This window comes from Anopheles cruzii, chromosome 3, assembly GCF_943734635.1.
Source record: "Anopheles cruzii chromosome 3, idAnoCruzAS_RS32_06, whole genome shotgun sequence".
Taxonomy (NCBI): Eukaryota; Metazoa; Arthropoda; class Insecta; order Diptera; family Culicidae; genus Anopheles; species Anopheles cruzii.
In genome coordinates this window covers 34,795,269-34,823,006 of record NC_069145.1, presented here as the reverse complement: position 1 = coordinate 34,823,006, position 27,738 = coordinate 34,795,269, and the positions used below count along the sequence as shown (strand labels likewise).

At 48.2% G+C, this 27,738-nt stretch overlaps 3 protein-coding genes across 3 annotated transcripts in view; all 3 read right to left on the bottom strand.

Moving 5' to 3' along the window:
• LOC128273881 (ABC transporter G family member 23) overlaps nt 1–6,100 on the bottom strand; it is a 33,770-nt gene extending 27,670 nt beyond the window's left edge. Inside the window, exon 1 of the mRNA XM_053011942.1 lies at nt 5,785–6,100. Within this exon, the coding sequence (XP_052867902.1) occupies nt 5,785–5,963 (179 nt within the window). The 5' untranslated portion in view covers nt 5,964–6,100. The remainder of the gene's footprint in view (nt 1–5,784) is intronic.
• Nucleotides 6,101–10,276: 4,176 nt separating this feature from the next.
• LOC128273611 (cilia- and flagella-associated protein 58-like) lies at nt 10,277–13,419 on the bottom strand. Its single transcript, XM_053011616.1, has 7 exons — nt 13,297–13,419; nt 12,875–13,224; nt 12,178–12,804; nt 11,992–12,119; nt 11,341–11,918; nt 10,530–11,246; nt 10,277–10,444 (listed from the first exon to the last, which is right to left on the bottom strand). Exons 1-7 carry the CDS (start codon nt 13,417–13,419, stop codon nt 10,277–10,279), a joined length of 2,691 nt encoding a protein of 896 aa, XP_052867576.1.
• A 473-nt stretch (nt 13,420–13,892) lies between these two features.
• On the bottom strand, nt 13,893–27,406 carry LOC128271305 (lateral signaling target protein 2 homolog). Its single transcript, XM_053008767.1, has 4 exons — nt 27,315–27,406; nt 18,564–18,704; nt 16,377–18,484; nt 13,893–16,282 (listed from the first exon to the last, which is right to left on the bottom strand). The coding sequence occupies exons 1-4, from the start codon at nt 27,348–27,350 to the stop codon at nt 15,340–15,342; spliced, it is 3,228 nt and encodes a 1,075-aa protein (XP_052864727.1). The 5' UTR covers nt 27,351–27,406; the 3' UTR covers nt 13,893–15,339.
• Between the last annotated feature and the right edge of the window lie 332 nt (nt 27,407–27,738).

Genomic DNA, 27,738 nt, shown 5'->3' with positions numbered 1-27,738 from the left:
AGTTACGCCATTAAGCTGACCCGAGCGTTCTGAACCTTTCAGCACACACAAGCACCTTGGAATGGAAATCATTTCTTTTCCAAACCGCGGAGTCTGGAGATTTTTGGGGTATAGAGGCTTTTTCTCGGCTTTTTGCTGGAGCTAGCGAACAGATTAGAGACGCTCTACGGAGATCGTTAACGAAGCACTCCGAAGCAAAGCAAACGGTCGTATGCTTAGAGTAGTGCCTGCCGCCATTACACTCTTTTTGCTAGCACCACCAACCTTCCGTATGAAGGCAAACGAACTTTCAACCAGCCATCGGACGGACGATCGGACGGCGGACACAAGGACCACGGCGGAAGCTGGCGAGGGCTCGGTTAATGAGCAATTCAGTTCTGCTGCTACCAAGCAGCATGACTCAGCACTCGGCGATGGCCTCGAAGGTGCTAGAAATGCCTCGCTCCGGTCGAGCAACGGCGAATAGTGACGCAGAATTGTTAGGGAGGTTGGTTTTTTTCACCTCCACAGTGAGGAGGATGTAATTTTGGCTACGGTCGATGATCTTTGTTCTCTGTAGCTGCGAATGCACGGGCGGCACGATCCACTGCGAGCTGTAAGACACACACGGAGTACGGAGTTAGTAGCCAAAGTAGTAAACAAAGAACGTCCCAACGAACCACGGATTGACAGGACCTCGTGAACCTCGTGGATACTTTCATTCACGGGGCCTCGCACAAACAGCGTCAGCGAAATAGCATGACCCAAATCAAAACTGGATCTCCGGTCGGTCCGAGCGGCCCCGGTGAAAGAACATCGGATGGTTCGACCACTCGCTCCTCGGTGGCGGTGACTGCGTGACATAACAGGCCCGTCCAATCGGCCGCCGATCGTCGCAAACGTCAAGATCGGCGCCCGATCGGCAGGTGTGCGTGTGCGTTTCTGCACTGGCCGGCAGCGCGTCGGCTCGGTGCGTAATCAACACCTTGACAAATCCGATTCGTCCACACAGCAGCAGCAGCAGCTGTCAACTTTGCTACAGCACCACGCGCGCGTTAAATAATCTAATTTCGTCAGCGTTGCCAACTACCGTCGGTCGGTCGGTTGGTGGTGGCTGCTGCTGTTTGCCCGACGACCGAGACGTGAAGGAGCTCTTGCTGTGGCCAGCCTCTCTCTACAGTAAATTTGATCGTTGCAAAATCTGCGGTTCCAAGCCCCCGAGCTTGTGAACGACAGAGAGAGAGAGAGTGAGAGTTCGTGTGTGGATCTTGTCCATTCACACAGTGAGATGGACTCTCACTTACTCGGTTCCCCGGCGAGTTGCCGAAAAGCAGCGAATGACACATCGAATTCGTCGCGATGGCTTAAGAGCTGCACGGTCCATCGCGGACGGCGATCGATAGCGATCGCGAAGAAGGCGAAGCATTAAGGCGGCATCTAACGCCCGCCGAAATCGTGTGATGTTGCTTCGAAATAGAAATATGTTTAAGGTAGATAAAGCCTCTCAGGCCAAATATATACAAGGTGACGAGTAACGGTGCTGTCCCATTCTTCTTTCAGCCTTCCGAAGAAAGGAGCCGGAGATGGGGCCGGAGAAAACGAAAGTGTCCCGAAAAGAGAATGGGAAAGGCACACCGAAAGTGTGCCACACACACACACACAAACAGCAGCGACAAGCAACCGGGAGCAACCTGCGATCGATGATCGACTCGACCGAACGTCGCCGTCGTCGGCTGACCTGGAAGTGTGAGAATTATGTAAACGTCACTCGGCCAGCACGCCGCCCCCCGGACACCCGAAAACCAGCTGATGAAGCAAGGCTCCGTCACCGCGACCGTCGGTGAAGCGGTTGACCGACAAACCGACAGACCGACTGATCTCAATTTGATGATTTCGATCACCCGCCGCGCGCGCCTTTCCTTTCTGCCTTTCACCCCACCGGGGCGTTTCGAGGGGTCCGATTTCTTAATAGGCTTGTGATAGGCACGGACCGCACGGACTCGGACTGCACTCGGTCTCCGGGTCGCCCGCGGCCGTTTGTGCGTAATGCATCGCGCACAGCGCAGCGCAGCATCGCAAAACATTCAAAGTTCATGTAACGCAACCGGTTGCGTGTGGCCCCAACCAACCAACCATACCGCCCAGAGAACAAACCGACCCCCGGCCGGGGGCTTCCAGAGTCCAGCGAGAGAGAGAGAGTGGTGGTCACCGCCACGAAAAAGAGGGATCTCTCCCACTTTTTCGGTTTGCCAATTCTTGTTGCATCTCGGCTCTGCCGACCAGAGTGCCAGAAGTTATTTATTTCTCATTATATCATCCGCAGTGCCGCAGTGGCTGGCAGAGCTCACCATCGACCAGGAGGGGAACAGCCTGGACGTGGGGGCCGAGACGAGACGAGAGTAGCCGATTTGGCGACGGTGGTAAATCGGCATAACTCTTACGCAACGCGACGCAGTTATCTCTTGGTGGACCTCTTGTTTTTTCGTCGTCGTCGACGAGTTCGATCGTTCCTCGGACACCGTAGAGAATCAAGCTTCGCCGCAGACGCAATCGATGAGCCGTAATGGCCTCTGGTCGGCTAGGAGCATGGATTAGCCCCGCTCTACCGTGATTCATCATCATACACGGTGAACAGCTCGTTCCGAATTTTAGCATTACCCCAGCCAGCCAGGCAGCCACCGTTGTGGTGACGTCGAGAAGAACGGCTTGTAACGTAAATGGACGCCCGGTGTGTGTGTGCTGCCCGGTTGACGTCAAAATAATCAAGTACCGATCATGACGCGCTCCTTGAGCTGCGCGATCCTCGACCCAGTATTTCATTACGCTCCCAGCGTCCGAAGAAGTTTACCGCAAAAAACATGCCGAACCAGCTGGACTGCTCCCTGGCCAACCAGCCTGTCTCAGCTTCGTACCAGCGCCAGGTACTAGTCCCCGTTGACTAATTACAATGATTACGGTGCACAACGCAAGTTGAATCGTTTTGAGGCGAAACAAAAACACCCATCATCAAGCAAAGGCTGACAGCGCCGCGGAGCTGAAAAAAAAAACGCGCGGCTTGCGCTTAACGCGTCACGGTCAATGATTGCGATCGCTAGCCCACCAAACCATCTGAGGAGGCTTTTGCTTGAGGTCAGTCCGTGACTGACACAGCCGGCAGTGCTGCCGATCCGTATACTACGAGCGGGCTAAGTGCTGCGCTGCGGCTGCGAGCTTTCACGGCTGCCGAAAGGAGCTTTCTGAAAGCTTGAACGGAAGGTTGCGTGCAAGCTCCGACCGATCTCCGAACCGGCTCCGAACACAAGACTGCGATGCCGGAGGCGTTGCGAGCAAACCGAAGCGACGAACCCGACGCCGCGGTTTTAAGCCTTGTTAATGAGTTTTCAAGAATTCAAGGTTTCGTAAATCGAAACGCGGTCGAAAGTTGTGAAAATATTACATAAGGGAATGCTCAAATTTGGTAGGTTTTTCGTTTTATATCGTGAACGAGTCACCACGAGCTTGAGCAACGTCAAACGGCCTACAATTCGGACAAAGAATTGATTTACTGTGCTTATTTTCAAACCGTTATCTGTTGGCGAGCCTCACGTGAGGCAAACCGGATTTAAATGAGTTCCTAGTTATATCACCTGATTTGCATATGCAGAAAGAAGCGAACTGAAGAGCGCTCCCAAGGAATGTTAGAAAAAATTAGAGATAGATTCCGGAAAAAGATTGAATATTCGATACAGTTTGTTACAGCCATCGAAAGACAACCTGTATAGAAGCTACACCATGCGCCAAGTTTCGGACATGGATCTTTATATTCTGTAAAGAAAATCTGTGCTCCCCATCACCTGATCGTTTCTTTGTACAGCTCCCGGAAGGGTTCCACGATCGGGTAGGCTGCTGGGGGACCCCGAGTGTGGGCCAATGACAACTACTTCGGCAGGTCGATAACAGCGAGCGCAGGGAAATCGAGTTTTCGATGGTCAACTTGAACTTGAACGACGCACGGCACGGCAGCGACGGACACACGTGTGCGTCTCATGGACCTCATCTTAACACGCACGCACACAATGTTGCGCAGTGTAGCGTGCGCGTAGTACAACATCTTGCGACGGCGCGATGAGGTGTCCATCCGGAAGCGCGCGGCACCGTTTTCTTACGGAGCCATCCATCCGTTCAACTGCCTTTGTTTTGATGGCCATCGGCCTGCGATTAGACAATCGCAGCAGCGCTCGAAAGGCTGCTGACTTTGAATGCTGGCCCCGAGTCGCGCGTTGCGTGACTTTGAGACCGTCAATGGGAGGCCCCACTGATTGGTATTAAATTGGGGTTTGGGTACGGCTTCGGATAGAACCGGACAAAAATGTTAATGCTAACCCCCCCTTCGATTCGTTTTAGAGGGAACCGTGTCGGAGAGCTACAACCCGTCCAGCTGCGTTGCCAGTAAGATTGCGTAACAAAGTCAACGAAACAGTGGTCCCATTGGTTTATTCTTCGGCGGTGGTCGATGGTTTTTTTCTTTGTCCGTTCAAAATTACTTTACACAAGTAATCCCCGGCGGTGCGGAATGAAGAAAACAGCTGTATCCGGCAGGCGGCAGGGTTAGCAAAACCTGTTCTCGCTGCTAGAGATTTGGGATGATCTTAGCCAAGTCGACGACACTGTTTGGGGCTCGCGCGGTGCGCGGAATGTGGAGCCGGTTTGCAATCGAATCGATCGAAACGTATGTGAGACAGAGAGGGAGCAAAAATAAATATAGCGTTCACAATGAATTAAGAATTCGAAGGTTGCCCAGCGCGGTGAAATATCTTCCGATGAACAGTGTTTCCAGTAAGAGTATCGACAGAGTTCCGGTTATCAAGGTAAATGAACGAACCTCGCTTTCCAGGCGCCTGTTGCCATGCGCCAGGACCGTTATGTCACCTTAGAGTGCAATTATGAAATGGTGACACTAGAACCAGTTACGGATAGGGACGCCTCGCATTACTATTGTATAAAGCTCCCAAACATATTACATTAAGACATAATTTTAGTTTCGATACAATTCAACAAGAAAGGTAAAAACGAGTGTTACAATTTTACACTACTCCAATGCAACCAACACGCACTTAAAGTGCCACAATCGAGGGCCTTACGTAGCCGCCAAAGCAAAGTATCAGTGAAAGTACTTTGAGTAGAAAGCTATTTTTCGATTTCGAGAGCGTTTGAATGCCGACTAACGAACGCACGGTGAAAACACCGCGAAGTTCACCGCGATGTGGTTCCGACCGTGGTTCGTGGGACGAAAGATGCCAGGCGCCCGTGAGTTTGCTTGATTTAACTGCGCAGGTTGCGTTAGGTTTTTGCGATCGACTAAATACTGGGCGCTGTTCCTGAGCGCTCTCGGTCTCGGTCGGTGCCTTGAGGACGGATGGTCAATGTCAATCGCCGTGTGGGCCCTCGGATGCTGATTGATATGACGACCGCTAATAGCAGCTTCCAGCGGAGCCCTAATGAACCACCCGTAGGTCACGGGCAGTCACGGCGCAAAAATTTCCATCGCACATTGCGACGCGAAGGCGCTCATTAGGCGCCGGCTCAGGACCACAGCGACGGTGTGTCGACGCATTTGCTGTGGCATAACATTATTGGGACCTTACCGGTGACCCCATTTGTCTGTGATGGAAATACCTCCACACGGCACGACGGAAGAAACCTGCCGCGGAACCGACCTTGCCCGGGGGTGGAAACAATGGATCCCCGGTTGCTCCTGCGGCATGAGTAAAGCCCGGTCGGAAAGTCCCAGCTGAAATTGGCCGGTAAATTGGCCGTCGTACTTACGTGATTGCCGGTGAGTCTGCGGTCCAGCTGAACATCCGATGAATGCGCCGTTTGTCCAACTCGGGCCGCTTGACACCGCCGCCGCCGCCGCCATCCTCGAGCGGATGGGCTCCTGGTTGGGGCGAAATCCGGGACGGTTGTTGGAGCTGGTTAGCTGCCGGGATCACCGCGTTGGCCATCCTCACTCGCTGTACTCGCCTCGGTGCCACTCCCTACCCTGGCCCTGGCTGTATCCTGGCTGAGTCTGACTGACGTTGCCTAAAATCTTAGTTGCGAAAGCAGTCTTTGGTTTTTTTCTTCACTCAACACACTTTGACCAAAACCTATACGGAGAGGGGGGTGGGGGACGGAATAAGTAAACACTTGAGAATAAACAACCACCGCAAAGTTGTTGGTTGGCCATTTCAACCACGCTCTAAGCACCACAAAAAAATCTTTACGAAGCACAGTCGAAAAGGCGCAACATCGCTAACCACTAGCACATCTAAAACGATGGACGCGAGCAGAAACTCACACACCGAGCGACCCGGTCCAGTAGCAACCAGGCCCGGTCCGTTGCGCAGGATGTTCAGTATTTTCTGCCTGGTTCGTTGAAAAAAAAAACGAACGAGCTGCACACTTAACCAGTCACCATTCAGCGCGGATCACACATTCAGGTTCGGTGCGCACCTTTGGACCTAGCCAATCTGCCAACGCACCTCTAAACAGCCGTTGCGGTTGCGATGCGGTTTAATGTTTTATTTTACACCCAAACTGACCACATTATCACTTTCAATGCAACCCTCAACGGCCCCCGGGGGGCACAGAATCGCTTTAAAGAACTAATCACAAGGTGGTGCACCCGCCACCGAGAGCGTTCACTTCTTCGGGGACCGGTCGTGGGAGAAACGCGAGATATTCGACATCAATCGACCTCCTTTTGCTGCGCTGCGCGGCCACAACAGTGTGCCGAGTGGCGTCGCTGCTAGTCCGCACTCTGCCGCTGCTGCTGCGGCGGGGGGAATTGTTGTGGCCCCAACCGTAGCACCGTTGCACTCACTTTCTATTGTGTGTTTTTCGGTTGTCTCCCTTTACCGCGCGCTTTCTCACTCAGGGGACGTCCGGTAGGGAAGGACAGATTCCGGACAAGTTTGGGGCCCCGGTTGGGGCTTGAAGCCAAATCCTAAACCTCGGTCCGGCATCGGTCAAGTTCGCTCGCTCCGCTGTACTCTTAAATGTTGCCCACTGGGCGATGTTTTATATTGGTAATAAAAGAGCCACACACTCGGTGTCTTCTTCCGCCGAGCGGTTAAATTTTCCAACGTTCCAAAACGCACCAACGAAAAGCACCAACCTTTACGCGAACGCAACAAGCGAGAGGCGGAAAGAAATCACTTCATTCACCAACGGCGATCAGAAACGCAATAATCTTAAAAGCCCGGCGCTCATCGTTGGTAGCGCCTAAGTGGCGCGATCGAGCAGCGCGCGTGAGTTCCTGGGACGGTGGTGCTCACGCGGTGCGTGGATGAACTTCGATGCGCGCTGAAGAAATAAAGCGACGAACTCGGAATCCGGGATCAATGAGATGAAGGCGACGCGATCTTCAAATGCGTTTTCATGATTGTTCATTCCCCCAGGGCAGGTTCCCAAAAATGGTCGCCCAAAAGCATAGGAATAGGGTTTGAGAGGAACTGATCAGAAGATACCATATTGGAAATAGGAACGAAATCGTTCACGAAACAAACTGTGCAACAGGCAAAGGAGGCGTTGTACTGGTTTATTGATTCAAGCACTTCAATAAGACTGCGCCATAAGTCGCTATTATCTGTTAGTAGTGTCCAACAAATAAACCAACGTCAGTCCGATTCGGTTGAAATGGTAACAAACAAACGAACACGCCCGGCAATGAAATTAAAGATCTTGTGAGTGAGTGTAAGTGATCTCTTGTGAGTGTTCTCTCGGGGTTCTCGGGTATAGACTCGGGTGCACCTGTATGCGAATGCTAATCACTAAAAGCGTCTCCACCGTGGCATCGGTCGTCGCCTTCGGGTTCGTCGCTTAAGTTTTCCTCAATGTCACCGGGTGAAGCAATCAAACAAGTTGATGACGGTTCAGATTAGCTGTTTACGTTTCTTTCCTTTCGATACGATTTCGCACGAACATGTAGCCACGCCATGGCGGGAGAATGCTAATGGCAAAAGCAAAAGTTGCTATTTGTAACATACTGCGCGTATACAGCGGCACCTCGATATGCTACGGCGCCACTGCTGAAAGGGTTTAATGTGGGCAATAGAAAACAAACATGTGGACACTGCTGACGATATGGGACGATAGAAGAAGCACAAATTTGATTTTAATTCGTAAGCGATTTCATCGGGTTACGAAACGTCCAAATACTAGTTTTCCTTGACAAGCCACGATAGAAGAAACCGATCAAACTAAACTCAAGGCTCGAAACTTCTAAAATAACCTTGATACCGCGCAGACGGGCACAAGGAGCTTGAAAGCTGCTTCGAACGGAAACGTGCACCGAATGGTACGGAATTTTGATTTCCTTCGACGCTGCGGCTTTCGATTGCGGCTAGATAGTTCAGCGTTTGGCCGCCATGTGCTGCTGAGAGGGGTTGGTGGCACAAAAACCAACGGCGAACGATGTTTCCGAAATCAACTCGATCTTCAAGCACCTGTACGATACGCCAGACACGAGCGGAGCATAATTTAGCTAATCGTCTGGAATGCGTGAGAAATGCAACTAATTGTAGTGCGGCGATAGGCATTTTGCTTGCATCTGCGACGTATGCGTTTATCTATTTACATCGGAGCTGAAAACTCTGTACGTACTAGTAGGTAGTTATAACTGGTCGACTAGTCGGCTAGTGGAATATCGCGAGTCAGAGCCCTACATCGTGCGCGGACCGTCTACGAGTCAACAATTGCAACCGGTTAGGTTCGCGATGCACCGAGACATGCAAGCGGCACACCGACGACGCGGCGTACTCTGTCCGGTGCCCATTGGAGTTGCGTCTTCCGCGTTACGTGACGTGTCCAGGCCCCCCCGCTAGGACCTTCCCAGTAAGTTGCCCCACCCCCATTCCCATGCCAAGAAGCGAACGTGTTTCGGTGTGCAATCGGAACGCCGGCTGCCACTGATTGTTGCACGCATGCAGTAAACGAAAGTTGCATCGGTCTGGGAGATGCGTTTGTGTTGGAACTACTACAGCCAGCGAATTACTACGTACTTAGAAACGCAACAAACTGCATCGGTGTGCACTGGCTGGCCTACCTAGTGCGGTCGTTAGAAATCTAATCTTACTCGGCTCCAAGCAGGGCGCAAATTCATTACGCAACCGGCTTGTTGATATCGCTGCGTAAGCAGAAACAACCCGACTTTTGGAGTGGTCAATGTGATACACTAGATGACAGCATTCCTGGCATTCGGGATAGACTAAGGCGAAGGCAGTTTGCTGAACAAATGGTCATTTTTAGTTACCAAACTCTATTCAGCATGGCGAGCATCTCGAATCTGTATGACCTGCAAACGAAAAGCTGTATTTTATTTTTACAAACCCATCCTCGTTCATGTCGTAACTTAAACCACTGTATTGGAGTTTTTAATGCGTTCATAATTTTAAATAAAAGAATAACTCGATGCATCCGACCACAGTATTATTTGTTGCCATTTTATTTATTGACATTTTATCAGATGAACCCACGGAACAAGTACATTGATGCTCCGATACAGTGACTGGCTATAGGAATGTGCATCGGCTTCTAGACACTCGGCAACTCGCGGGTCAAAGACGTCAATTGACACTGACTCAACGATTTCTTAACCCTGCGCTCGAAGCATCTAGGCTATGCCGGTGTGGGGATCGGAAACACCCTACCAACACGTTATTAAGAAAAATATGACGAATGGCATTGCCCATGCCATCTGACTCTTTCGCGTGCTCTCGCGAACCCAGCGAGAAGACCTTCGCAAAGGGCAATGTTCGATGCTCTTTCCATGGCGTGACCTGAAGGTACGAGGCAAGTTTTACCGCGAGTTGAAACCAGTTCTCAAATATTAGCAGGTTGCTTCCTTAGGGCCAGTGCCGACGATGCTTTCGGACCAACCTTCACTTGAAGCGAAATGAAAGTTTGCACGGGTTCGTAAGATAGAATGTAAACGTCGTCTAGCCATCAGATCATTAACCCCATCAGATCATAAAACCGATGTCCAGGCATGGACCAAACGGTCGGCGTGCAGTGAAATATAACTTTTTACTTCCTATAAAACAGTTCTTAGTTTGTTTCGAAACATTAAATATATGTGCACAACAAAACAATTTTATCCTGAGGCCGCTAGGCCCTGGCATTTATTTTTCACACTTCTTGCGGAGGTCAAGCACACACGTATTAGTAAGTGTAAAGCAATTAGTTCATATTAAGTAAGAAAAGCTTCTGAAATGTTGACGAAATATTCCATGTTTCTTAAAGTCTTTTCCTTTTCCAGCTCGCTCCTTTGCCAAATTTAGCAAATCGCTCTAAAGCCCGAACCAAGTGTGCGATAAGTGGCACTATGGGCACTTTGGCTAGAAGTACGAAATACGATAATGTCAGTGCCGGAGCTGGTAGCCTGCAGCCCACTCTGAGTTCGGTGCCCACGAATGTTCTCCACTAGCTTAATCTTTTCCCGTTTCTGAAAGAAAGACAGCGAGAGAGGATGCCAAATCATACCAAAAAAACGTTTCGACCTGATTATTGTCCATGTTTGAAATCGTCACCTCGCGGACCAGTTCCTTTTTGGTTTCCAGTAGCGTCTGCTTGAGCTGTTCCAGCGTACAGTCCTTCGTTTTGCAGTCAAGTTCCTTGATGCGTATCTCAGCCGCCAATGCCTTCAGTTTCTTTGTGCGTGCAGTCAAGGCACGTTGCGTTACGGAAAGTCGCTCCTTTACTTTGTAGCTCGGAAGTTTCTCCACCACATCCTTCAGTGCATCGTACATCTTTTCTGATTGCTGTAGTGTCTTCTCTTGCTCCGAAACTGTCACCGACTGGTAGAGCACCCTTCGCTGCAGTGTTTGCACCTTTACGATCAAGTCCATTTTCTCCGGATCCTTGCCGCTCAGCTTTCGCCAGCGGTGCACGTTCATCGGTGTTAGCATCTCATCCTCTAGGGCGCGTGCTTTCACACGCTCCTGGTTGAGAACGCGGTTCAACTGCAACACTTCTTGGCGCATATCGGCCGTATTAGCTAAGCCGCGAGTAAGAAGGTTGCGTTGCGAGCGCAGATTACTGATTTCTATCTTAAGCAGCCGGATATCATCCAAACGTTCGCGATACTGATTTTCTCCACGATCTAACGCCATGTTCATCATGTTGAGTTTCTCGGTCAGGTTGTTGATTTCCTCCAGACGTTGCGTTAGCTGCATCTTAACCAGGTCCTTTTCGTTGATGGTCCCTTCCAGTTGTTTCTTCAGGCGTAGCATATTCGTAGCATCGTCCTAATGGTGAAAAAGATCATACAAAACGCGCATTATGGGGAGCCCTCTGAGTTGGCATCACGTCATAAGCTTCCTGAAGTGGCTCCGAACTCACCGACAGTGTCTTATTAAGGCGCGTGTTCTCATTTGTTTTTTCGCTAAGCTCCGATTTCGAGTGCTGCAGTGCAATACTTATGCTTTGTACGTCCGATTTGAGCGTTTGCTTCTCCTTCTCGACTTTATCGATCGTTTTGTTCGCTTTCGCAAGGTCCGCCATCTTATTGGCGTTCTCTTCCTTTAATTGATCAACGGAGCGGATTGAATTTTTCAACCGCTCCTTCAGACCTTCCATTTCTTTGTTGCACCCCATTAGATCACGCTCGAAAATGTTTCTTTCACCACGCGTAATTTCTAGCAAATTTTGACACTGAAACAGCTTTGCTTCAGTTTCTTTTAGCTTCTCGCGCAACTCCCCGATTAGATTTTGCTTGTACATCAGATCTTCGTTAAACTGCTCCATTTTGTCCGACAAAGTCTGCACCTCTTCCGCATTGCGGTCGCGATCCTTCTCGATCTTCAACATTAGCGTCTGCTGCTTTTGAGCTGCGGCTTGAGCGCCCTTGATTTCGTTCTCCAATGTTTTCTGATGCTTATCCAGCAGTGTCATTTGCTCCGTTTGATCGGTTATATTTTCTAAAACAGAAAGCAAAAGTTACAGTTTATCACATACCATTTGAAACACGGTGGTGCTGAATTAGTGGCGCACTATTTGCTTTAACCAGATCCTTTCGAACCAGATCACGCTCACGCAGGACTACGTCCACCTGCTTTTTCGCAACGTCGAACGATTTCTTCGAAGCGTCACGCTCTTTCTCGAACGTCACTATCGTATTCCTACAAGATTATCGCACGATTAGTAAACGAATCGCCAGCAATCGCGAGGCATACATACTTCAATTTGGACACCTCCTGGTCGACGATGCTTTTGGCAGCTTCTATCGTTTGTATACGTTTTTGCAATAGATCCCGGGTTTTCAACAATTTCGCATTCTCCAAGCGAAACTTGTTATTTTCGTCCTCCTTCAGCTTCAATATGTTCACCTTTGTGTTCAGCTCGTTGGTCACCTTTTCCTTCAGCTGAACCATGTTATCAAAATCAGCCGTTGCCTTGGCGAGCTTCACTTGGATAAGGTTATTCGTTGTCATAAACCGTTCCAGGTTGGTGCGAATGGCGGCCATTTGCATCGTTTGCTGAACAGTGGTTTTGTGATTTGACTCAGACAGGCCTTTGAAGTGCTGTGCCTCTTCTTTCTTGATGGCCAACTCGGCCGTGACTTCGGTGTGTTGCGCTTGCAGGCTCTCCAGCTGACGCTTATCCCGGAACGCTTCGTTCGACGTTTCGTCCAACACTTTGTAGAGCTCCTTCACCTTCGTCTCCGATTCGGAGCACTTCTGTTCCAGTTCCTCCATGTACAGGCGTTGCGTGTGCAGCCGTCGATTCAGTTCCTCCACCTCAACATACAGGCGGTCACGCTCGCGAAGGATTCCCTCCTTGTGCTTGTTCATCGAAGGGCCAACGCTACAAAGAGATTGAGCAGCGCACATTGTACTAACCGGCCATTCATGCAACTGCTTGCCCCGCATCTTACTCATCGTCACGATCACCGTAGCGGTCACTTTCGGCATGCAGCTTTTCGAGCTTGTTTCTCATTTGATTCATCGCTTCCTGGGCGTTCTGTTCCCGGGTTTGTGCAGCATCCGTCCTCTTCCAGGCATCTTGAATTTCCGACTTCAACGCCTGGATGGTATCTTGGTCGCGCTGGGAAATTTGCATCGCTTGTGCGACGCGTCCTGCGGCCGCCGCAACCTCGTCCTGCATTTTTCCGATTCGGTCTTGTTCATCGATCAGTTGCTGGCGCAGATTTTGGCTTGTAATTAAAAGTTTCTGAAAATCTTCCGCCAGTCCGTACTGCTGATTTCCTTGTAGATCCTTCACCGTCTGGAAAAGCATGATTCGTTATTTGAAAAACTCGCACTTCACGAGTAGAAAAATGGCATCCATTCCACTTACTAGGTTCGCTTTCGAGCACAGCTCCTCAAAGAATTCGTCGGTAATTTCTTTCGGCACCAGGTCATCCTCGAATGTGGATTCTGGAGCCTGCGAATCCTCGCCACTCTCTTCTATTTGGTCCATTTTGCTGTAGGAAGTATTCGCTTTTCTTATGCGGGAAACGCTTTGCTGTCACCTTTCGAAAGAACGGCTTGGAAATGAAAAATTTTCTTCCTTGTTTTGTTCAAACAAACTCGTCCCGTTTGTAAGGTTCCATGGAAACTCTTACTCGACCCCAGCGCGTTTTATGGAACGAGGCCAGGGAATAGCCGCTTCGTGGCAATTTTCGAAATGTGTGTCAAACAGTATGACGACGGCGGCGATGGTCTCGAACAAATAGCAACAAGTAGTTGTTGTTCTTCGGCAGACTCTACCGAATGGTTGCTAGTGCGTTAGCGGCGTTACTAGCAACAGTCTGCTGAGTTCGATTGCGCTTGCAGTTTTCCACAAACATTTTGACAGCGGGAAAACCTTATTTCGGATACCGGTATGCTTCAACGGACCCGTTGGGCTTAGGTGTTGGTTTGAACGCTGGCACTCGGTTAACCTTTATACGAACAGATTTTATTATCCATCATTCATCATAATTTCCCCGCCGAAAACGACTGCTGGCGATCGTGTTTCTCTGTAGCAAAAATGTTTCATGATCTGTAATACACTTTTATTTGCATTTTCTATACGCTCTCGTGTTTTTTTTATGCGTCTGCATAATCTCGAATCAAATATAATGCGAGCTACGTTATATGCTTAGTGCTTTTCGCCCTCAGAAATTTACTTGCTTTTTAAACTCCATTTTTAATTATGTTATATAGTTTTTTATTTATATTTAGATATCACTCAAATTAGGATTAAACCTTTATCAAATTACATCTTCGCCTGTTTTCACCTTCATGTTTCCCAATGATTCGTTCTAGATCTCTATCTCTCTCCCTCGTTCTCCGACGATCTCTTCCACCGCTGTCCTGCAACATTCTCCGAAACTTGTTGCCTTTGTTTTTCTTCTTTCTGGAAACTTTTGAAGCAATAGAAAGAACCTGTTGGTGAACACGTTATTCGCCAAACGTTGTAATATGTACGTCTTCAACAGTGACCGTGTCTAGAGCAGTATGGTTGTTTAGATGGAACCCGCACTGAGGATAAATACATCGGGAGCAGTATATCTGTAGCGATCGGAAAATTACCTAATGAACCGTCACGATAAAACCAAACGAACGAACAAAACTCCTTCGAATGGACGTTTCTTTAATCGCTGAAGAAAATATCTTTGAATAATTGGGTGTTACACTCCATTTCCTTCTCTCGAAATGCCAAGGGGTTCGCGATTTTTCTTCTAAATTACGGATATAGCAGAGCAAACTTTTCCTTTAGGAGTAGGTACGGCAGGAGCAATATGCTGTGGCTTTTCCTATGAAAGGTTCCAGCAAAGAGGGAATGTTTTGAAATCGAACCGCGATAGCAGCGATTTGTATGCCTTTCCTTTTTTCTTTATGGGAAATGGGCTAGAGCACGCAGTATTGAGGATGCTTTCGAGCGCTCCATAAAACCCACATTGACAGTGGATTTTCTGCCCTCGAAGTAATGGTAGCTTTTCTATCGTATTTATTGTATGAACATGATATTGGTGTCATTAATTGGTCACATTCTTCGCGTTCGTTGTGCTTACAAATACCATTCCCAGTTGTCAATTAGAAGCTAGTGTTCCATAAAAGTAATAACATGAATAGCAAATTGCAGAACCAACCTAAACAAATAACTTTACAGGTCAAAATGACACAAAGATACAAAGACAAAGTACTAACAAAATAGAAGAGTCAAAATTTAAAATCCGATCGATCAATGTCAAATATAAAAAAAAACTTTTTGCAACAAATCATATGATAAAAATAAAAATGTTCTGCTTCAGTTACATCGCGGGGCGAGCAAAAAGCAACAAAACAGAACAGACTTTAAACCGAAACAAACAGACAGACATCGTAACGACTACCTACAAAACATCACACGGTTTTACACGCCGACCTCACGAGCAAAACATTCGCGACACACACGGACGGCTTTCGTCAGACCGTACTTCGGAAGGGGCGCTGAAAGGTTGGAGCAAACACCACAAAACACTCCGCCACAGTTGCGACAGTGGTGTCTCCTGCGGAACGGAGTGAAAGCCGAGGCACAAGCCATGCACCGGGGAGCATCGCAGTCCGGGATCCACCGTGGCGGTTCTTCCGGCATCCGGCGTTGGTGCTGGTGCTCATGGCGGTGCTGGTCGATGTGTAAATCCCGCTCCACGGAGGATGCATTGGTGTTGCCGGAACTATGGTTACTACTGCCAATGCTATTGCTATTGATTGGACTGTTTGGGCTGCTCCTGCTTCGACCGTAATCGTTTTTCGTTCCACTGGCACTGTAACGGCGCAGGGAGCCTTTGCCACCTTCCACCACGATGCAAGCCTCACTGAGACTGACACTTCGCTCCTGGCCCGTGCGTATGCCACCGACGTTTCCTCCACTGCCGCCGCTTCCTCCGCTGCCGGACGAGGATGTGACGACCGAGACGGACACGTTCACCGTGACGTTGCCGCTCTCCACACTCGCCGTGCGACGCACGGGCGAGGAATCGCCCGATGAAACGAACACAGAATCCTGCTCCGGGTTCGCTTCCTCGGCCGAGTAGATGCTTTGGCTTGAGCCACCGCTATGGTTCTGATCGGCCGTAATAACGTCCTCTTCGCTGGCCCGGAACTCAAACAAATCCGCCGGATGTTGATTCTCTTTCGACTCACCGACACCGACGGTCGCCTTCGGAGGCGGCTGTTCCGGTTCGGGCGGGGACGAGTTCATGACGAACACACTCTTAAGCATCTTCCTCAGGTCGGCCGCAAAATTCGTCTGCAGCTGGTCCGCCACGCCCGCAATGCACACGAACAAACGGTGGAGCAGGTTTTCCGTCGTTCTGAAAATCGTAAAAAAGTATATCGAGAACGTTAGTGTTTGTAAAAGGGGGTTTTCTCATCCACTCGTTCGTTCGGGATGGTGTCGTCACTTACTTGAACTTGTTGCGGCCAGCAGCACGAATCGCCAGCGACACCTCGTGGGCATCGCTACATTCGCTTTGCGTCGGAGAAGTATCACAGCTTGAGAATGAGGCGCGTTGCTCTTGGTGACGACTATTCCCATCGTGGGAGGCGGTGATGCTGGTCGATGCGGTCTGCGTCGGGATGATGATGGTGCTGGTGTAGTGGTGGGATGCTGGTTTGGTTGCCGGCCGCATATGACGAACGTATCGCATATGGCGCGGGTGCTTTCTTCGACTTCCACACGGACAGAGGCCGTTCGAAAAATTGCTTTCAAAAAATTCCGTTCGATCGTTTCCGCCACCACGTCCCGCCTCCTCGTCGTCATCGTCGTCGTCGTCACCGTCTTCTGCATCTACGTAACCATTATCGTTGTCCGCTTCCAGTTCGTCTTCGCTGGACGATTCGATCGTTTCCGACTGCTTCCGATTGGTGGGAAGAGGCTTCTTCCGCAAACCGGAGCTTCCGGCCGATCGCTGGATCGCTTTGGCTGAGATGTTGGCGGCCGCCGATATAACAGCAGCACTGGACCCCCCACCGACAATGGCCACGGTTCGCTCGCTTTCTAGCTCCGGCGACATGTCCGTGCTGTTAGTGGCTGTGGCGTGACCCGAATCCGACTCCAGCAGCTGCTGACCGCCAGCGAGAATGCTCTCTATGTTGGCTCCTTCCACTAGCACGTTTGCTACCTCCATTTGTGCGGCCTCGTCACTCAGTAACCGCACCTCATCGTCCGTCTCGATAAAACTGTCCGTCAGCGGTGCCTCGTTTGTCTGTAGCAGATTTCCAAAGTTCGTGTTCGGTATCAGATATCCCGAGGTGCAGTCCGAGGTGACGAGAATGTCCTTCAAAACACCATCCTCGTCCACTTCCTCGTCCTCGTCCTGCTCCTTCGCGCCATCATCTTCGTCGTCGATTTCATCGTCGTTGCTGCGTTGATTATTGTCGTCTTTCACCGTTGCGTTCGCAACCATCTCTTCATCGTACAGCTGTGAGGAATGTTGTGGTAATCGAAGCTGCTTCCGCGACTGCCGATTCTTTGCCTTGTATCCACTACCACTACTACTGCCACCACCGGTACTGCTATCAACACTATATTCACACCCTAACCTATCACTCAAATCGAACGCGCCACCGTCAGTAATGCCATCCGTCCGATCATCTTCACGATCATCGCCCCCACCATCGGTGGCGGTCGTTGTGGTCACTATAAGCACGTGTTCCTTGCCCTCACCCAACGGTTCGTACTCATCCGCGCCCTTCCGAACGGTGCGCGCGTCGGCACCACCGCCGCTACCACCGCCACTGTTCGCCACATCCTCATCACAGATCAGTTGTTCGCCCAGGTTTATCTCCTCGTTCGTACAGAGCAGCTTTTCCAGTTGATAGAGCTCGGTTTTGGTGAGCGTGTGCAGCAGATCGCGCATCTTGATGAGCAGCTTGCGAAAGGGTCGAAACATTTCCGAGATGTTGTCCGCCGGTTGGTCCATGTTCAGTGGCCCATCACAAAAGATAGCCAACCCGGCGATGATCGCTAGCCGCGGAATCGAGAACATCAGGGCGGGATCGTACGAATCCACCTGCTCCTGCTCGAGCAGGCCGATCTTCAGTGCGCGCTGGAGCGTCTCCGAGAACAGCACACAAATCAGTTCCTGCATTTCATACTCCTGCTTCGTCTTCACCTGCACCATCGCACTCACGTACACGAGCTCAAACTGCGCAAACAGACGATCGAAGATCTTCAGACTCTCGTACAACTGCTCGGTGGCCGCATCGTTCAGGTCCAGCCGCAGCGTCGGACTGTTGGGCGTATTGTTGCGAAGGCACTGCTCGCGCAGTCGACTCCGCACGATCTCCAACGTTTTGCTGACCGCTTTGGCAAGCGGTCGCATCTTGGCCGACTCGAACTCACGGTTCAGGATTGACGAGCCCGCGGCCAGACACTCGGCACCGAACCACAGCTGACCGGCCAAACTCTCCTGTAGAACCTCCTCCGGGAATTTCACACGAAAGGCACGCGAGGCACGGTCCTCCCCCAACAGCTCGTCCATGATCTGGTTCGTGATCGCCAGAACGCGATCCTGTCGATGGAAAGGGCAACGTCGTTAATGCGCATGTGTGGTACACGATAAGCCGGAAGTGCCGCGGCGGATCTCTTACCTGACTTTGGCGCAAGCGGCCAACGAGCCGAGTGCAGCGGACCGGCTCAGCCCGTCCGTCGAAGCTGTCCAACTCGCTGGCGATCGCTGTCAGGGCACGATCAGCATGGTAAAATCGTGCCAGCAGCGATTTATCGTCGGCCTGTCAAGAAACGAATGGAAAGAGAGTGAAATGCTGATTAATGTCGCGTTCGCTGTCTAAGCCGTACGTGACCGCGTACAGTAGGTCGGGTTTTAAAAAGAGAAATTTCAAGACCAAAACCAAATCACTGGTGTTGGAGCGGCACTCCTGTCTGTCTCTCTCTCTTTGTAAAGTTCGGTATCATTGTTTAACTGGTTTGAGCGTTTGATTGTGATGAACCGTAACCGTATCATGTAATAGATAAATATCCGATTGGAAAACCCCAGCGGTCAAAAGTGGAATAAACGCAGCCCATTACTGATTACCCCTTACCGCGCTGGTACCGAGGGGTTTAGGGGGGCCCCGAACGAATAAAACCCTTGCGCAATGCGGTGGCTACCGGTTTGTGGTGGTTTCCTTTATCCTGGCGAAAACGGGGAGCAAAATTCTCTTCCCCGTTTGTTGAATACGAAAGTTTCAGAGTCCTGGTTATGTTGGACCATCGGTGTACATCACACACTGGCTCGTCGCTCACGTTATTGCAGCATTTCGCATTTACGTAACGCACTCGCGGAACAACGGAAAGCGCAATACAACAACAACAGCAATCGTCTAAGCGCAAGGCATTCAATTCCTATCAGGCACCAAACGGGTGGATCACGCACACACGGCTGTAACCGCGGCGCATACTTCATGCCTAGTGTGTGGTGTGTGCGTAATGCAAGAAAGCTGGAAGACGGACGGTCCACGGTCTTGGTCTTGGTTGTGTGGCGCCTGCGGTGCGCAACGATCGTTAAGCGGTTGCCTCAGCCACCGGTGGTCGTTTTCATTCAGAGCAAAATTTCTCCCAAAAGCAGCAAACAAAACAAAAAACGGAACTGATGTGCAGATCAACCCGTTAGTAAACAAACGGTGTATTTGCGCGATGGCCATAATGTAATAATCTCCCATCGAGCGCACCTATCACCTACCTACCGCCCGTTATGTGGTCCGAAGCCATCAGCTGAAGAAACAGGCCAACAGTACTGTTTAGCTGACCGCGTACACCGTACGCGCAATCGAACACAGCAACCGGAACGGAAACATGACCACACAGATCCCATTACCTAATAGCGTTTAGGTGTAAATATTTTAACACTTTTGTAGGGCAACCCTAATCTCTCTGGTTCGGAGAAGTCCTTCGAAACGAAAGCAGGCCAAACCCGCTGCGCAACCTTCGGCCCCGCGGTCCGGTGACACCCATTCGGTGGAACAATTTGGAATCACACCGAAAGAGTCATTTGTTTCGATTGTTTCGAAACTACTTTGCCCATTCAACAAAAGCTGCCGTTTTGGGCCGACTGACCCGGTGGGGGGGAAAGTCACAGATAAGATTAGATGATGACTTTCTCCCGGCGTTCGTCGAAAGTGCATACTCGGCGTGTCCTTTGCCGGAAGGAATGTCTTACAAACGCTGGGGAAGATTAAATCGATCATCGAGCATCTTGTGCCACGCTCTTTTGCGGCACGGTCTGATGAAAATTAGCGAATCGTTCACGGATCATCCTCAGAGTCACCATTCTGACACATGAACGTCAAAACAAATCACATAGCCTCCCGAGTTATGGAGTGGTTTGGTTTCAACACGGCAACAAAATGTTCTGCGATGTAGAAATAACCTGTCTACCACTTTCTAGTTCCGTGACGACACAATTGGGGCGCTTTGGTTTTGTAATTATTGTGCACACACACAACACCGGTGCCCCCAAAGGTTACGAACATTATGTGCCCTCCCGGGTGCGAAACGTACCGCAGATGTTGTTGCAGTCTATGTGAACTGTGATGGACGTGTCACCTGTTCCCTACTTAGAAGCTGCATGTAAAAACAGAAACCCCAAAGAAGCGAACAAAGGTAGAGAGCCTCGCAGAATCGCATACGTGACTTACGGCTAAGCCTACTGTTAGATTAGAGTATTGACACATTGGATGTGAAAATCATAAATAACTGAATGGTAAATTGGTTAACCTCTGAGGCAGCAAACGACCGTTGCAAAACAAATTTCGATCTATTCATACAAAGCGCTCCAACCCTTTAAATATTCCATTATGATGGCTAACGCAGCATCGGATAGTAGTGATTGGGTGAGACAACATCCACCATACTCACGTGGCGAATACAGAGCTCAACGAACGAATGTAAAAGCTCCCGATCGTGCACATTTGCCACACCACCACAACTTATCAGCGACCTAAACACGTTAGTTTGTTTGTCACAATTTTTTTAACGCTTAGCTGAATGCGTGAAAAGCGGTAATTGAACGCTTCACTTCCAATGTTTAATAGCAAAGGGCATTGTTAGCGCGCTTTTGCTTTTCTTTAATGATTTTTTGATAATTTTTGTCTGTAACTTAATGTTGATTCTACTTTGTCTTCAAATGTTTCACTTTAGGCTCGTATCATTGTAAAGATAATTGATTCGTTATTGCCTTTTTTAAACGGTTTGCATTAAGACAATGTACAATTTACCAATTTGTGAATGAGTTGCAAGGATTGTTGCTTGTTTATGGTTTGGTTTACGTCGTACAATATCATAGAACATTGGTGCACATTAAGGGCCACATTCGGTGCTGATGGAGTATATGAGATGAATCATTCAGCACTAGATTCAAATGATTTTTTGACAGTTTTTGTTTGTAACTTAATTTTGATTCTACTTTGTTTTCAAATGTTTCACTTTTAGCTTATATCATTGTAAAGATAATTGATTCGTTATTGCCTTTTTTGAACGGTTTGCATTAAGACAATGTACAATTTACCAATTTGTGAATGAGTTGCAAGGATTGTTGCTTTATTATGGTTTGGTTTACGTCGTACAATGTCATAGAACATTGGTGCACATTAAGGGCCACATTCGGTGCTGATGGAGTATATGAGATGAATCATTCAGCACTAGGAAAGTGAGTTGCCTGGGAAAGTACGTTCCAATTACTAATCTACAATGGCATCGCAGAATCTCATACAGATGTAAGTTAATACATTGCATTGTACACATTATCAAGATTTTGTAAAACAAAGCAGGTTCGGAAATGCCTACGGTAAAACCAGACACTACACTACCTAAGAAAAGTGCCCAAGTAATAGCATAAAAACGCATGATTCACGACAGTACCTAAAAGTTTCTCCACACGGCACGGCGATGTACATAAACAACTCGTCTCGTTGTACCGAAATTCATGCAAATGAGAGTGAAAGTTGACCCGTTTGTTAATCTATATATATAAAAATCAAGTTGTGTCTGTATGTCCCTTATAGACTCCAAAACTACTGTACCGATTGACGCGAAATTTGGTATACAGGGGTTTTTGGGGCCGGGGAGTGCAATAGTCAAGGTTAGAAACCCCTCACCCCCCTCTTTCTTTGCCCTCCCATACAACTAACCGTTAAAAACATCAATTACTCCACAAGTTATGAATCGAATTTCATCAAAACTTGCACGATAGTTGCTGGTCACCTGAGAAACCATGTGACAAAATTTGGTCCTTGCAGGACGAGGGGAAGGGGGGGTCCCCATACAACCCCAATCCTTAAAATACGTCCTAGGGCAATATGGGTATCGTTTCATAGGTTTTGGTGGTCTCTAAATCGATTGGTTTCCCTTAAAAGCCTTTTCCTTCCTTCTTCCACCTATCACCACCCCTCATTCCATCCATCTTGAAGTAGTGTGATGTTGGGGGGAACTGCATAGTTTGCGTTTAATTTTTAAAGAAGGTGAGAAAGAGAGGAAGAGAGAGATAGAGAGGGAGTGAGAGAGAGTGAGAGAGAGGGAGCGCGAGATAGATAGAGAGAGAGGGGGGAGGGAGAGGGAGAAAGAGAGAGAGAGAAAGAGAGAGAGAGAGAAAGAGAGAAAGAGAGAGAGAGATAGATAGATAGATAGATAGATAGAGAGAGAGAGATACAGAAAGAGAGAGAGAGAAAGAGAGAGATAGATAGATAGATAGAGAGAGAGAGAGATAGAGAGAGAGAGAGAGAGAGAGAGAGAGAGAGAAGGAGGGAGAGAGAGAGAGATAGCAACGGACTGGGGGGCTCCCATGCAAACGTAACATAAAATTCAGCATAATTCGGGTTGTTTTCGAACAAATCGAACCTAATTCTGCAGGTGGGAGTTTTTGGGAAGGGGACATGTTCTGGTGATTTTTTGAAACCCTTCGCCACTTTACAAAGGGGTGGCTCCCATACAAAATTAGGGTAAATTGCAGCAAAATTCGAAAAGTGTTTAAACAATTTGAGTCAAATTTAGCAGGTGCGAGTTTTGCCATGTATCCAACGTTAAGCGGGAATGAAAGCCAATCGGATACATCACCGGGAAGCCCTTTCATTCGGAACAGAGTAACGGGAGGAGGAAAGAGAAACTGAACAAATACGTCACCGGGGAGCCCGATCGTCTGAAAAGTAGAAGTAACGGAAAATGCAAAGGGAAGCTGATCGGATACGTCACCAGGAAGTCCGTTCAAACGTCGGATAATCGAGAAATGAGGATGAAATGAGGCGTGGCAACGCGCGCCGGGATCAGCTAGTTAAGTATAATCTTTCTCCGCAGGAATAATCACACGGAAGACGCTGCTGGCGATGCAGCTGTGTTGTACGGGGAATGTGTCTAAGAGGTGTCCAGATAAAAAATATGTTGCCTTCCACGGTGTGCGGATTGAGCCACAAAAACAACGTTTGATCGTTTTCGAAATCGTCGGATTTTGCCTAAACTAAGGCAAAATGCGCGAAAAATGCGAAATTAATTTCAATGACTCCTTCGGGAGGGGTATTATGAAGTTTCAAAAACATTTAAGTGTACGATTAGAAAAATCAAACCTTTACTGGAAGAACAATAGAAAAACATAATTGGTAAATCGAACCAGAACTGTGACCACAGTTGAAAAGCGTCAGATTGAAACTGTGTTCAATGAGAAGAGCAAAATGCCGCAGAGCTCTTCAATTTTCCAACTAAATTTGTGTGTCTGAAACGGAAAAGGAGGGATAACGGAAAATGTGGAGTGAACGAAAACGGAACACCATAAAAGTGCTTGGACTGATCGAGACTTGTTTCCTCCTACAAGGCTTTTGAACATTTTAAAATAAAATGGCTTCACAAAACGAAACGAAAATTGTCTTCGCGGCCTTCGCGGTACCGTTCATCATCCGGAAAATTTACTTCCTCCTTGCCGCCTGGTCCAGTCATTATCATAGCGGTGGCGACGGACGAGAGTTCTTCGCCGCTGGTAAATTCATTCCGGAGTCGGCATTATGGTCGTCGTCGAAGCAGCCAAGGTCACTACGTAGGAACTCGTTAGCGGTTACTGTTCGTAGAGCGCGACACCATGAAAACTCGTCCGTCTTCTCACTTCCTGTCTGTTTTCTACCGATGCGTCTTCGGTTTTTCGAGCAACAAGATTTTCATCTAGTGAAATTACGGAGTTTTAGAACAAACTATACAACATATGCGAAAAGTCGCACAAAAAAAACTTTAAGAATAAATATGACCTTCTATTTAATAATATGTATTGTATTGTAACCAGAACATCAGACTATCGCTATTCATGTGCTCGTTTTGATTGCGGGTTAAGCGATTGGTAGGTTCAGCCGTATTTCTTACGGAAGACATTTACATCTTGTTACTGCGTACATTATAATAGCTTTGTGCACAATCACTTTCAACGTTAATAATAATGATCAATCGTTAAGTTGAACTCTTAGCCCTTGAACAGTACAGGGTGTTCCATCACGATGCAACTATTTAAATGTTCAATATCTCCGTTATTTGTCAGTTGATTTTGACAAATTAGCCAGACTCTGAAATTTCAGTCTATGCCGTTTCAGTCATGGATCAATTTACGATAAAACAGTTGGCTGAAATTGTAGCGCTCTACATTGAACATAATCGTCCAACTGTGAAAACTGTGCGTGCTTATTAATGCCGATTTTTTTCTGATTTCTTTCTGTGGCTATTCGAAGAGTCAGGTTTATGCCAGTCAACCGAAGACCATTGAAGAACTGAAAGCTTACATCATAGCGGAAATTGTTGCTACTACGTTGTCTATTACCGAAATGTTGTCAAAAACAATGAAAAATGTCCAGAAAAGGGCCGCGTTTTTGTGTGTCATTTAACCGATATTGTATTCAACATTATTATTCAACATGTAATTCAACGGAGTTATTCAACATGTAAATAGTTGGATCGTGATGGAACACCCTGTAGAACAATTCTCCAGTGTGATTCCAAAGGAGAATGTATTTTTATTCTCAACGGAACACTGTTACACCAGTACTGAAGATAGTCCTAGATGTAAATTACTTTTGCACGATTGCTGCTACGTATCATATTTAACTCACATGTTAACAAACTCTTCTTAATAACTAAAGCAATCCAGCATCCAGCTATTTTTCCATGCTCAAGTAAATGGTAACTCAGTTCCGCTGTCCCGTGTCATGCCAGACGACAACAAGTCTTGCATATTCAGCGTGTAATCTATGAAACCAAATATTGAACCAAGAGATAAGAACCAAGATAATATCATTACGCAAACATCAAAATGAACACAATCAGCAGACATTTTGCAATTTCCGAAAACTAATCGAATGGACTCGAATGGAACTAAAACACTTTAGTAGCTGGCTTTTGTGCCGCAAATTAACATGACACCAACTTATACAGCACCAGATACAGGTTAGGGGTTTAAAAGGCGCAAAAACGCGAGCAAAATATGGTTGGGTCCGTTTTTCTTTGCATTATCAATCGTAGGCGCGGTAAAGCCCGGTCGACTGCGAAAGTTGAATAACAAATAAACCTGCTCCGTTATATCACCTCCGTGTCCGCGCCACTGTCTCTGAGTGCAGCGTGCATCGAATGCTATGCCACGACATGCCAACGATCAATAAAATCTTCTTCTACTAAGATAAGTACATTCAAAGATAGATTTATTTACTCCACGCAACTCAGTCAATGTCCGCTATGTTTTGGCGCGTGGCAATAATCACTCGACCAATACATAACAAATTACAGATAAAAAAAGAGATCAACTTTGGTAATTTGAAACGACTTCCCAACACAGCCAACGTTATTGATAGCTCCCAGGTCTTCACGTGGCAAACAGACCATAAAAGGCCATACTCGACTCACAAGGTGACCTCCTTTGGAGAAACCAGTTCGAGAGTATTACCTGAAGCGCTGGTTGTGAAGAAACAACAATTGTTTCGTTGTTGTACTCTGCCCGAAACAAAAAGCTCAAGGTTCTGATGATGATCCGCGATCATTCAAGAATTGGCCACCAAATCAAACAGCTTCACAAAAGCACAGCAAAGAGCGTTTTACAAGTCATACCAAGCAAACATGTAAAACACAACAACTTCTCTTGTCTACGGCATGAATTCAGATCAGACCCATCCTTATCACGACTTACAAACATAGATTACCAAGCGCCTTGTACAGTACTGCGCATTACCCGACCGCTTTGTGTGAAACGGCAGAATTCTCGTACTCGTTTCCCGTGACTCATCACCGGTTTGTGACTAACAACCGTGCAAAGGAGGCTGAGGCAAATAGCGCCTAAATTAAACATTGGAGTTGTGTGCTGTGGGTGTGCTTCAAACATATGACTGATAACTAAATTTGCGGCAAACATTAGCTGCTGCCGGCTCAAGCACGTGACATAGTTATATGCACCAAATGTCTACAGCGCAGCATTGTTACCATACCACGGCCAAAGGCGTTTGACCACACGATGTTGAACCTACTGCAACCCCGAACCCAGTGGTTAACCTCATGGATCGTTCAACCTACACCAACAAGAAGGTGATGATATGAGCGTTATCTGCATCTTTGCGAAAGATAACAAAAACAAGCGAATGCATCGCTACTGTCACCACACGGCAGACAGGGAATTAGACATCCTGACAAAGAGAAAGTGCAGAGATATACGAAATCCCACGACGGCGAGGAAAACTTCACGCAGATGTGCACTTTCCCAAGCAGTCGAGAGAACGGACGGATGACGGATAAAACGGTTGAACCCTGACGCGGCCAATGATCGGCGGGTTTTCCGGTTTGCAGGCGAAAGGAACACAGACCTCCGAACTTCCGCCTCGTGACGTTTCTTTCAAGCGCCGTTTACTAGATTTACACAGCCAGACAGGAGCGGCACGGATCAAAACACGTGCCTTTTAGTGTGTGTGTGTGTGTTTGTTTTTAAGTGTTACTACTTAGCCTTTCGAAGGCACGGGCACGTATTCATTGTCGTTCGTTTTTGTCGCCATTGCCGTCGCCGTCTTGCGCAGCGACGTGAAGCAGTCGACCGATGTGTCTGGCCCCGCCGTGCTCAGTGTGTGTGCGTGTTGGTGACGAAATTTCCCAAGGCCTTCTGCGCTTGCCGCGATGCTACACAGACGCACACGCACACACGCATGCACACTGTGCCGTTGGTCTGGCTAAATAGGCCCACTATGTGCTGGCAGAACAGGAAAACAATTCCTCTCTTATTCGTTCGCAGCAAACAGTTTTCTTTTCCATGCCACTGAATCTCCAGATCCACTGGAGCACTGGAGCAGAAAGTGGTTCGGAAAAATATGGCACCCAATAGCGCATACAACTCTCGCACTCGCACTTACCTTGGGCTTGTTCAACCATTTTCGCAACGAATCCATTGCTGTCGGCGCTCCACTCTTAACCCCTGGTTGGATATGACTTATCAATCTCCGTAATCCACACTGCAACGAACGCGGGCGCGTACTGCGAGGCTATGTGCTTCGCCTTCTCTATTGCTTCTTTTTCCAGAGGAAGTTACGACCGAACGCGACTGGTAAACTTTAAAACAAACCAAACGATTCTTGGCCTTTAGTTGCACATGAACGACACACACGGTTTTAAAATAAACACACTATCACGTACGCTCGTCGAGTTTGTGGCCACAGGAATTAATATATGAACGAAACAGGGTAAAATTGCACGGTACACGGCTGCCAGCCGCCACACTAACGAAAACAACAACACAACATGCCCGGAACCACACGGCTTCAGCGCTTCTCAGCCATA